At 43.5% G+C, this 12,989-nt stretch overlaps 1 protein-coding gene across 6 annotated transcripts in view; it reads left to right on the forward strand.

Annotated features, from left to right (window-relative positions):
• Positions 1 to 12,989, forward strand: part of dph6 (diphthamine biosynthesis 6) — a 355,827-nt gene that overhangs the window by 211,658 nt on the left and 131,180 nt on the right. For all 6 annotated transcript variants that reach the window (XM_038785975.1, XM_038785958.1, XM_038785967.1 and 3 more), the window contains exon 12: positions 10,153 to 10,327. In XM_038785975.1, the coding sequence (XP_038641903.1) occupies positions 10,153 to 10,327 (175 nt within the window). The remainder of the gene's footprint in view (positions 1 to 10,152; positions 10,328 to 12,989) is intronic.

Here is a 12,989-nt window from a genome sequence, read left to right on the forward strand (position 1 = left end):
CCTCATCTTTCTGGATCTCAATGTGACCCAGGATATCTACATACCCTTCTCCAGTCTCAACATCCACCAATTCCTTCTCTTTGGTGAATACTGATGCAAAGTATTCATTTAGCACCTCGCCCATTTCCTCTGGCTCCACACATAGATTCCCTCCCCTGTCGTTCAGTGGGCCAACCCTTTCCCTGGCTACCCTCTTGCTTTTGGGATTTTCCTTAACCCTATTTGCCAATGACTTTTCGTGACCCCTTTTAGCCCTCCTGACTCCTTGCTTTAGTTCCTTCCTATCTTCCTTATATTCCACACAGGCTTCGTCTGTTCCCAGCCTTCGAGCCCTACAAATTTGCCGAAATTTGCCATATTTATCCTTATTCCTCACAGGAACATGCCGGTCCTGAATTCCTTTCAACTGACTTTTGAAAGCCTCCCACATGTCAGATGTTGATTTACCCTCAAACATCTGCCCCCAGTCTATGTTCTTCAGTTCCCGCCTAATATTGTTATAATTAGCCCTCCCCCAATTTAGCACATTCACCCTAGGACCACTTTTATCCTTGTCCACCAGCACTTTAAAACTTACTGAATTGTGGTCACTGTTCACAGAATGCTCCCCTACTGAAACTCCTACCACCTCGCTGGGCTCGTTCCCCAATACCAGATCCAGTACAGCCCCTTCCCTATTTGGACTATCTACATATTGTTTTGAGAAGACTTCCTGGATGCTCCTTACAAACTCTGCCACGTCCAAACCCCTGGCACTAAGTGAGTCCCAGTCAATATTGGGGAAGTTAAAGTCTCCCATCACAAAAACCCTGTTGCTTTTACTCGTTTACAAAATCTTTCTACCTATCTGTTCCTCTGTCTTCCGCTGGCTGTTGGGAGGCCTGTAGTAAACCCCCAACATTGTGACTGCACCCTTCTTATTCCTGATCTCTACCCATATAGCCTCACTGACCGCTGAGGTGTCCTCTCGCAGTACGGCTGTGATATTCTCCCTAACCAATAGCACAACTTCTCCACCCCTTTTACATCCCGCTTGAAACATCTAAATCCTGGAATGTTGAGCTGCCAATCCTGTCCTTCCCTCAACCAGGTCTCTGTAATGGCAACAACATCATAGTTCCAAGTACTAATCCAAGCTCTACTTTCATCTGCCTTCCCTGTTATACTTCTTGCATTAAAACATATGCACTTCAGGCCACCAGTCCCACTGTTTTCAGCAACATCTCCCTGTCTGCTTTTCCTCTGAGCCATAGTGGCCCTATTTCCTAGTTCTCCCTCAATCTTTCCACCTTCTGACCTATTGCTCCGGTACCCACCCCCCTGCCATACTAGTTTAAACCCTCCCATGTGACACGCGCAAACCTCCGGGCCAGGATATTTATGCCTCTCCAGTTTAGATGCAACCCGTCCTTCTTATATAGGTCACACCTGCCCCAGAAGAGCTCCCAGTGGTCCAGATAACTGAAACCCTCCCTCCTACACCAGCTGTTTAGCCACGTGCTTAGCTGCTCTATCTTCCTATTTCTAGTCTCACTGGCACGTGGCACAGGGAGTAATCCCGAGATTACAACCCATGAGGTCCTGTCTTTTAATTTTCTGCCTAGCTCCCTGAACTCCTGCTGCAGGACCTCATCCCCTTTCCAATGTTGTTTCCGATTTGTGATCAGAAACTGGAATATGACATGTAATGTGAAGTTGGTCTCCGATTTGTGACCTGAATATTGATGTGATTTGTGCTGAGACTTTGCTTCCAATTTGTGATAGAAACTTGCAAGATTTTAAGGGGAACTGATGGCATAGATTTGGACAAACCATTTCCATTAGTTACACAACCTTGTGTGCGGGGGGGGGGGGCATAGTCCAAACATTAGAGCCGACTTTTCAGGAGTGAAATTAGAAATTACTTCCTGATACAAAGGTTGCTTGAAGTTTGAAGTCTCTTCCGCAAGACAATTGAAGCTAGATCAATTGTTAATTTTAAGACTAAGATTGATACGTTTCTGTTCGCCAAAGCTATTGGGCGCTGTGAAGCAAAGGAGTTAGGTCACAGATCAGCAACAATCTCAGTGAATGACAAAGCAGGTTTGAGGAGCTAAATGTCTTCTGTTCAATGTTCCTAAGACCAATGAGTAATGATGAAAACTCACCATACAATAGTACAATAGCAAACTACCGCGGATGCTGGAAATCTGAAATAAAAACAGGAAATGGGAAATCATCAACCTGAAACATTGCTGTCTCCATAGTTGCAATCTGATGTGTTGGAGTATTACCAGCATTTTTGTTTCATACTCGTATGTAAGCCTACTTGTGACACTAATGAAGATTATTATTATGTTGCTTTTGCTGACTGCAGATGTTCAGCTGATTAAACCATGTATATGATTGGGCCATAAAAGGTAGCCTTTTGCAGAAAGAATGGGGATTTCTGTTTGACCTATGCCAGTGGGGCAGCTTGATCTGAGTTTATATTTTAACTAACAATTAACTATCTCAGCAATAACTATTGGGGGGGGGGGGAGGTTCAGCCTTTCTCGCCAGCGGGAGTTTTCGGTCCCACGACAGGAGTGGATTCAATGCGAAAACGCATTCTCCGCTAGCCAACAGCTAATCACCTCCAACCGCCAAGAAACCTGCTGCAGAGGTGCAGAAAATCCCCCCATTGTTCTGCAGGGTACAGGTATCTGTACCTATCAGGGTACAGATAGGTAATGCTTGTTTTTCAGTTATATCCGTAACTACCCTCAGCTGAATTTCCCTTTCTTACTTTATGATCAAGAATCTAGATTAAAGTAGAACAGGATTTTTTGGTGAGATATTTTTTGAATTCTACCATAAATTTATCTATTTTCATTTCAATCCATGAGAGAACTGCCTCCTTTGAGCTACTTTACTGCACTTGAATTCATGCCATTGTATATAAACTGTTATGCAAATTGAGATGAATGTGTCTTTCACATTTTGCATTCTGCAATCCCAAACAGCAACCACCCTTGGTCTCATCATCTATTTGTTTTTAATTGTATAGCTATCAATAATTTAGTTCTTGATGAGTTTTGTGCTCGACGTGGTGAAATTTGATGTAGTCTAGTGCTGCTTGGTTTTATATTGGTGGCGAGGTGATCAAATTTTGATTTAGTCAACATTGATTTTCTTTATTCAGCTTTACTGGCACTTATTTCTGTAGCTATGGACCAATATAAACTTTCTGTAACTACAGTATAGCGTTGTTTTGCTGACGCTAGCTGACACTGCATTTCAGCAATTAAGTTACTCTCTACATAGAAATGTTTGAAAACCTCTGTTCTAAATAAAAATGACTAACTTGGTTGCAATTATTTATTTATTGAAACATCAACTGAAGTTGCATAGCACATTTAGCACAGACACCCCAAAATACTTGACAGGCGTAATGAGAGATGTGCAATACAGTAACGTTGGAAAAAAAGTATGTTTTCATTCTAAATGTAAAGAGAAACAACAATTGTAGGTGATCCACAAACGATGTGCCTTTCGAAGTAACGATTAGTTCGCAAGTTTTTTGGTTGAATAATCACGGGTTCAAAATAAATAAGCACGCAACAATGTGGAAGGAAAATCAGCGCTTATTTTCTCAGAAAAATGACTCTGACCACAGCTGCGGATTTACTGTGAACATGGACCCCAAACGACAGGGGTCTATGCAGGAAATGTGGATAGGTGGGAGGAGGGTGAGAAATTAGTGGGAAGCCTTGGGTTGGCCCACGATACATTCTTGACTTCCAGGGAACTTTTCCCATGGAGCAGTCTGGAAATCAGATTGGTTGCCTGCTTCACAGTGGAGGGGGTTTCCACAGGATGCTCCAGTTTCCTCCCGCAGTCCAAAGATGTGGATTGGCCATTCTAAATTGCCCTTTAGTGTCCAAAGATGTGCAAGGTAGGGCAGTGGAGTGGGCCTAGGTCGGGTGCTCTTCCAGATGGTCGGTACAGACTCAATGGACCGAATGGCCTCATCCTGCACTGTAGGAATTCTATGGTTCTATGATAGCCAATTATGCTGATGAAGGCCTTAAGCGGGCATAGTTTTGCAGCTTTACGGACCTTTTAAAAATTCCAGCAAAGCGTTTGCTTCGAGGACCCAATACACCTTGAAAGCTAAGGCTCAATTTACTCGCTGAAGGTGAAGTTCGGTCGCCAAGGCGGAAAATTGGAGCCGACCCAGTTTGACCCCAGGCAGAGTATTTCATGGTTGTGGCTGTTGGAGGCCCTGGCAGAACTAATCTGAGCATCAGTTAGCAGATTATTGCCGCTTGACATTAAGTGTTGCTTGATAACACTGTCAACAACACCTTTCATTAATTTGCTGATGATCGTGAAGAATTGATTCATGAGCCATATAAAAGCTATATTTTTTACTTTACCTGAGCCTATGGACATACTTTAAGCGTACAAAACCTACACAATCATCTGCATTTCCATAATTCCTTCACTATCTTATTTTAATTATTTAGTACAACTTGAGATTGAATATCAAATATTTCAGCAAATTATACATTTCAATTGAAGTTTGAGAATATGAAGTCCAAACAAAGTAGTGAGAGATTTGGTGCTAATGTAAACAGGAAGGAACGATGGAGTGATCTCATTTCGCAGGCGGTAGTGCCTAGTTGTCTCTCACTTAAACTTGCAAATACAACCATTGAATTTTGATACATTATCGTGATTAAATATAGTTTAATGCAAATTTAATAACTGAAATTAACATCAGAAAGAGTAGCTAAAGACATCAATCGGCTACCCAATTTCATGCACCATCTCAAAGTAGCAATTCCTAATATGGAGGTTTCGATGATTTTGGCAGTGCTGCATGTTATTTGATAATGTGAGCGTGAGCGAGCATATCTTCATAGATGCGTGTGAGTGTGTCTTATAGACGAGTGTTTCTGAATGTGTGTGCGGGCGCATATCTTCAGTGTGTCTGCATGTGTAAGTGTGTAATGCAGAAGTCATCCAACTGTAGATGAGGGGAGAGCAATGTGTAAGTGAGGGTAGTTCAATTGATGTAGTTTAGATGGATTTCAACAAACCTTTTGACGAGGTCCCACATGGAAGACTTATAAAGAAGGCAAACGCACATGGGATACAGGGTAATTTGATAAGGTAGATTCAAAAAAAATTCCGAAATGTATTTTATTCCAAACTTACATAAAAGGTAACAAAACATAAACAATTCAGGGAGCAAACTCCCCAACACACAACTATACAGTTTGTACAAATATTTCCCTTTCTCCGCCCTTCCCCGGGCGGCAAACAGTTCTTCAAACACAGACACAAACACCCCCCATCTTGCCTTGAAGCTCTCTGCTGAACTCCTTAATTCGTATTTGACCTTTTCCAGCCAAAGAAAACCATATAAGTTCCCCAGCCAGGCCGCCCCCTGCATCGTTGCTGACCGCCACTCCCAACAGAATTCTTCACCGGGCAATCGGGCGAAGGCTACCATGTTGGCCCTCCTCCCCTCTATCAGCTCCGGCTTCTCCGATATCCCGAATATCATCACCAATGGGTCCGGCTCAACCTCCTCGCCTGCTATCCTTGTTAGTGCTGCAAACACTCCCGCCCAGAACTCCCCAACATTTCACAGCCCCAGAACATAGGAGCATGATTCGCTGGTCCCCGCCCACGTTTCTCACACTTGTCTGCCACTCCCTGGAAGAACCCACTCATTCTTGTCCGAGTTATATGTACCCTATGTACGAACACTGTGTACGTCCTTAACCGGTATGAGGCTCAACCGTGTGCACGAGGAGGTCACATTTACCCTTCGTAGCGCCTCACTCCATACTCCCCAGTTTATCTCCCCTCCTAGCTCCCCCTCCCACTTCTCCTTAATCTTCACCACCTGCTCACCTCCCTGCTCTCCCAGCCACCCATATACACCCCAGGGGTTGTTTAGCACAGGGCTAAATCACTGGCTTTGAAAGCAGATCCAGCAGCACGGTTCGATTCCCATAACAGCCTCCCCAAACATGCGTCGGAATGTGGCGACTAGGGGCTTTTCACAGTAACTTCATTTAGGGGCTGGTTTAGCACACTGGGCTAAATAGCTGGCTTTTAAAGCGGACCAAGGCAGGCCAGCAGCACGGTTCGATTCCCATAACAGCCTCCCCAAACATGAGTCGGAATGTGGCGACTAGGGGCTTTTCACAGTAACTTCATTTAGGGGTTGGTTTAGCACACTGGGCTAAATCGCTGGCTTTTAAAGCGGACCAAGGCAGGCCAGCAGCACGGTTCAATTCCCGTACCAGCCTCCCCGAACAGGCGCCAGAATGTGGCGACGAGGGGCTTTTCACAGTAACTTCATTGAAGCCTACTCGTGACAATAAGTGATTTTCAATTCATTTCATTTTCATTCATTCATGTCTCCGATCCCGCTCTCCCCTTCCACGTCCGGAAGCAGTAGTTGCTCCAACAGGGTGTACCTCGGCAACCTGGGTAACGTTTTCCAAACCTTCTGCGTGAAGTCCCTTACCTGCAGGTTCCTAAACTCACTTCCTCTCGGGAGCTCTACTCTCTCCCTTCAGTTCCTCAATACTGGCAAACCCCTCTTCCAGGTACAGACCCCTCATCTCAACCAGCCCCACTTCTCTCCACTTCCTATATGTGCCATCTATTTCCCCCCCCAGCTCAAAACCATGGTTTTCGCACAGCGACCCCAACACTAACATCTTCTCGATCCAAAAGTGCCTTCTCAGTTTGTTCCAGACCTTTACAAATGACAAATGTTCATCCTGGAGTTCAGTTACTAGTGGTGTACCGCAAGGATCTGTTTTGGGGCCACTGCTGTTTGTCATTTTTATAAATGACCTGGAAGAGGGTGTAGAAGGATGGGTTAGTAAATTTGCAGATGACACGAAGGTCGGTGGAGTTGTGGATAGTGCTGAAGGATGTTATAGGATACAGAGGGACATAGATAAGCTGCAGAGCTGGGCTGAGAGGTGGCAGATGGAGTTTAATGCGGAAAAGTGTGAGGTGGTTCACTTTGGAAGGAGTAACAGGAATGCAGAGTACTGGGCTAATGGCAAGATTCTTGGTAGTGTAGATGAACAGAGAGATCTCGGCATCCAGGTACATAAATCCCTGAAAGTTGCCACCCAGGTTAATAGGGCTGTTAAGAAGGCATATGGTGTGCTAGCCTTTATAAGCAGGGGGATTGAGTTTCGGAACCACAAGGTCATGATGCAGCTGTACATAACTCTGGTGCGGCCACACCTGGAGTACTACGTGCAGTTCTGGTCACCACATTATAGGAAGGATGTGGAAGCTTTGGAAAGGGTTCAGAGGAGATTTACTAGGATGTTGCCTGGTATGGAGGGAAGGTCTTACGAGGAAAGGCTCAGGGAATTGAGGTTGTTTTCGTTAGAGAGGAGAAGGCTGAGAGGTGACTTAATAGAGACATATAAGATAGTCAGAGGGTTAGATAGGGTGGACAGTGAGAGTCTTTTTCCTCGGATGGTGATGACCAACACGAGGGGACATAGCTTTAAATTGAGGGGTAGTAGATATAGGACAGATGTCAGAGGCAGTTTCTTTACTCAGAGAGTAGTAGGGGTGTGGAACGCCCTGCCTGCAATAGTAGTAGACTCGCCAACCTTAAGGGCATTTAAGTGGTCACTGGATAGACATATGGATGAAAATGGAATAGTGTAGGTCAGATAGGCTTCAGATGGTTTCACAGGTCGGCGCAACATCGAGGGCCGAAGGGCCCGTACTGCGCTGTAGTGTTCTATGTTCTATGTTTACTGTGGACTGCACCACCTGACTCTCCGCGTATTTCCTTGGCGCCATTGGCACTGCCGCCGTCACCATAGCTCTCAAGCTGGACCCCCTACAGAATTCTTCCTGCATCGTAACCCATTTTGCCCCCTCACCTTCCCTGCCCATACAAAGTCTGAGATAATCATATCCAGTTTTTGAAAGAAAGCCTTCGGCACAAGGATCGGAAGTGTCTGGAATATGAACAGCAACCTTGGCAGCATGTTCATCTTCACCACTTGGTCGTCCGCGTATAGCAACACCCAGTGTTCCCTTCGTCCCCATGTAATCCCTTGCCACTCTGTCGACCCCCTAAGAGCCATTGCCAAAGGTTCTATCGCTAGCGCAAATCAACAGCGGAGACAGCGGGCACCCCTGCCTTATTCCCCTGTGCAGCTCAAAGGTTCGTGAGCCCTTGCCATTGGTCTGCACACTCGCCTACGGTGCCATGTATAATTCGCTCCCCCATGCCACAAACTTGGCCCAAAACCGAAACTTCCCAGGACCTCAAAGCAAGTACTGCCACTCCATCTGGTCAAATGCCTTCTCCGCGTCCATGGACACCACTACCTCTGGAAGCTGAGTTCTCGACGTGGTCATGAGCACATTTAACAGCCTCCTTATGTTACAGGAAAGCGAAGTGTCCTTTACAAAATCTATCTGGTCCTCCGCAACCACCCCCGGGTTTTCTTCTTTTTTCTTTGGGTTGACAAAGGGTAGCAGGGGTGAAACGTTTGTAAGGGGATGGGCCAAGTGCTGGCAAATGGAATAAGGTAGGTGGGTATGGTGTTTTTCACGTGTCGGTGCAGACTCAATGGGCCAAAGAGCCTCTTCTGCACTCTGTATTTCTGCTATTCAATGAACAAATGTTATCCTGAACTGAGACCTATAGGTAGATACCATTGACCAAAGTTCAAGCTGGAAAACCCCAGATAATTATCTGCTTTCAATAGATGCAAATGTTGACATATATCATAGTATCGTGTGGCTGAAACATTAGAAATGAATAGCGTTTTGTACACTTTGCAAAATATGGTGAAGCAATCTTTTGAACCTGTGCCAGCTTTTCCTGAGCTTGTGGATGAATGCTGTCTAAATGTGTGGGATAGCCCACGACTCACCTTTGAAGCAACGTTACAGTCATACAGCAGGAAATTCAAGGCAGGAATGCTCTAAAATGCTACATCTGCCTCTAGAAGGCCATCTCAATTGCTTTCAGTGCCCAAAGCAAGCAGCGTAAATCTAAACCTATCACCCTGAAGATTTACATTATGCATAACAAAATGATTGATTTGGTGCAATGATCTTTGTGGCCAATCACCAGACTGACGTGGGTAAGCCTTTTAAATGTCCTTCCAGGGTTTCAAATCGGATTTCCAAATGTCATCGGACGATCAGCGTACGAGGCTGGGCAGGAAATATTGCTGGTGTAGGGCTGTGTCTAATTGAAACCATACTGCCAATCTCAAGAAAAAGGATATTGCGATTTTAAAAATGGAGCACCAAAAGGTGGGATTTTAGTTTTGGCATACCCTTGACCCAGGGAAATGATTGAAGCTTGAGAGATTTGATCGCAAAAATGTTATCCGTGATCAATATGAGAGGCCTACTTTTCTTTATACTGCTCTCATATCTAGGACTGCAGTATCAGCAATGTAGCGTATTCCAGAATATTAGGTGGGAGAAGGAATTATTACTCTTTCACCTTTTAACTCTTAAGACGGCACGGTGGCACAGTGGTTAGCATTGCTGCCTACGGCGCTGAGGACCCGGGTTCGAATCCCGGCCCTGGGTCACTGTCCGTGTGGAGTTTGCACATTCTCCCCGTGTCTGCGTGGGTTTCGCCCCACAACCCAAAGATGTGCAGGTTAGGTGAATTGGCCACGCTAAATTGCCCCTTAATTGGAAAAAATAATTGGGTACTCTAAATTTTAAAAAAAATTAAAAAATTTTAAAAAATTTAACTCTTAAGACGAAATCATAGGGTCTAAATCCAAGGATACTGCTTAAAAATGGAATCTGGTAATGCCGGCATCCACTTCTTTCCTCGGACCACATGGTCGGTAAAGGTCTTGCATCAAAAAGAACCTGGAAGTTAGATTGGATGCATGTTCCGAGGTGTGAAACCATTCTTCACAATCAGGCAGACTGATGGCTACATTCTCAGAGCCCTATGTCCTTTTGAGGGAGCTACATGTCTTTTGACTATGTTGAGGGTTGAAAACGATGCTGCGTGGAGCGCCCCCCCCCCCCCCAAACTCCAAATCCACCACAGTCTAACCAAGTGGACCAGTGAAAGTGCTAAAGTTGAAACGATGCATGAAGTTATTCTGAATTATTCTCCTTGTATTTTTATAGGGTTTGTGTGGAAGCCCCACTACCTGATGGAGTGCCACTCCAAATTGATTGCCTCGTGCATAAATATGAGTTAACTTTGCCAGATACAATCAAACAGCAAAAGGAGGTCATGCATGTTCAGAGTATTTCACATTGGGCTCCTGCTAACATAGGACCTTACAGTCAGTCAGTCAAGGTAAGCAGTGATAGTGGTTAAGGACTGATGCAAGGATTATCCTTCCTGTACTAAATTACACTCATTAAGACCTGCATAACCTTTGATGTTAATAAGTATCTTCTCTCTAGAATGTATTTGTTATGTTGTGATAGCAAACTAAGTGCATAAGGAAGCAAGATATGTTACCAATAGAACTTCTCGACTCCGGCAGCTAATTACCATAGTAGCCTGCAGCTAATGATGTTCCTGTAGGGAGGTGAAAGCTACTACTGGCTATGTTCGAAACCGCAAGAGAACATCATATTTTGTTGTTGTTGTGTATATTGTGTGAAGAACAAGACTGATGCATTGATGCAAAATAACCATTTTAATCACAGCATGTTAATAACGTTTAAGTGATTTGCATCATTAAAATGGATCCAAAACATCATATCTTTAATATGCAAAATTAAATACTACGACAGCAATGGATGTATTTATTGACAGAGCTGACAACTGTCACCTCTGTTTGGTACTGTAATCTGCTGCAGGCAGCTGTAGGTACCTGGAGGCAGGAGTCTTTTAGTCCTGTTAATAAAGCCCATCCAGGTGCCAGAATCACCAGTGGGCTGATTTTCAGCTTTAAAGAATGCTGCCTCCTTTGCTTGTCCTCCCATGCTGTTGTGCCTCGAGTCATCTCACATGAAAAGGTTTATTTTTTAAAAACAAAGTGAAAAGTGTGCTGGATTTTTACTTAAGAATTGATTTTTGCTAAATGTGGAAACATGTTTGCAATATGGAGTGATTTCCTTCATAAACTGGAATGGGTACTGCGAAAATCCCAATTAGGACTCTTAAAATGTATAGAACATAGAACATAGAACAGTACAGCACAGAACAGGCCCTTCGGCCCTCAATGTTGTGCCGAGCCATGATCACCCTACTCAAACCCACGTATCCACCCTATACCCGTAACCCAACAACCCCCCCCTTAACCTTACTTTTATTAGGACACTACGGGCAATTTAGCATGGCCAATCCACCTAACCCGCACATCTTTGGACTGTGGGAGGAAACCGGAGCACCCGGAGGAAACCCACGCACACAGGGGGAGGACGTGCAGACTCCACACAGACAGTGACCCAGCCGGGAATCGAACCTGGGACCCTGGAGCTGTGAAGCATTTATGCTAACCACCATGCTACCCTGCTGGGAGACACATAATCCAAGCCACTCGGAGGTTTCAGACCCAGAATCTGAAGGCGTAAGAATTTATATTGTGCATCATCCAGTACTTGAGAAGTGAAGACAGTCACAGTGTTTTACAGTGACAATGATAGAATAATGATTTTCATATTTTAGTAATCTCTGGGGAACATTTTGCCTAAAGCCTTGGTCATAATTATTGTAGGGGATTATAATTTATAGCTCATTAACTTTTGCTGTTGAGTATTTTAGCCAAATTCTGTTTTTAAATATTTGTTCCCCTTTAGTAGTCAGTAAAATTGATGGGATGAATTACAGACTCTTATTGACACCAAAGTTGATGATGGGCAAGAATCATTCCAGGCGGAATAAAATCCAGGCTAAATCAGGAGAACGATCAGTTTAATTTCCCAGCAGAAATGTCTTTCTCAGTTATCAGTAGAAGATAATTAACCAAGGATCAGCATAACAGAGTATAAGGAAGGTTATAAGGTTTTGTGCTGAAATACTGTACTGTGTGTACAGATCAATTAGGATGCTTAACTTCATTTATAGTACGGAAAAATTAATCCCATAAAAATGAGTGATCTCAGAGGAGTCAGTTGTCAGCTTCTGGCAGGATCACTTTGCCATAATCTATTAAAAAGCAGCTTTTATCAAGGCTTTCCCTTTGTCATATTTTATGGATTTTTTTCATAAACACTGCCTATACTTCATAAATGTCTCAATTTTCTAGTCTATTAACATTACTTCAAAAGTAATTGATAAAAAGACAGAGCATGCATGAAATAATACACCAATAATTTGAGGTGCTAGAGGCAATAGCAGTGGTTAACATCTTTACATGGCTTGTGAAGTAACGCAGGACAGGAAAAAAATTAATCAAATTAATAGGAAATTGTAAAGATATCTGTCCCAGTGAATTATAGAATATGTTGTTATTGTTACTGAAATATATTTAGAAGAATAGTTTTTAAAAACTGATTGTCATAGTGCAAATCTAATTACATCCCTTGAATTGTCAGCTATTAGAAAATGATTATTGAAGTGGACATTTTACTCATACCTTGGCCTTTGCATAATGAGCTTACATTACAATGGTTCTTAAGAGGCGAACACAAAAACTTTGTTTATTTTGAACCTGTTGTGTTGTTCCATTCCAAAAATTACTTTGCCCAGTTCAATGCTGCAATTCAAATCAAAAGTAATACACACAATGTTTTTATGAAGTGGCTGTATGTTTACAGACCTTATCAACAGTTAGTGGTGCCAAGGCCATCTAAATATTCTACTCTGCTTACCGGATGGTGCAGGATAGTCTTGCAACATATGTCAAATCAGTGCCTAACCAATGTAGAACTGATGTGATTGTTCATTTACCAAACAGTTTTACTTTGTGTCATGTGCATCAAGTGATTTAGATGTGTGACAGATGGATACTGCATAACAAAACTGCCCATGCTGTGGCTGATACTGATTTGAATTGGGTGTTAAT

Source organism: Scyliorhinus canicula, chromosome 2, assembly GCF_902713615.1.
Source record: "Scyliorhinus canicula chromosome 2, sScyCan1.1, whole genome shotgun sequence".
Taxonomy (NCBI): Eukaryota; Metazoa; Chordata; class Chondrichthyes; order Carcharhiniformes; family Scyliorhinidae; genus Scyliorhinus; species Scyliorhinus canicula.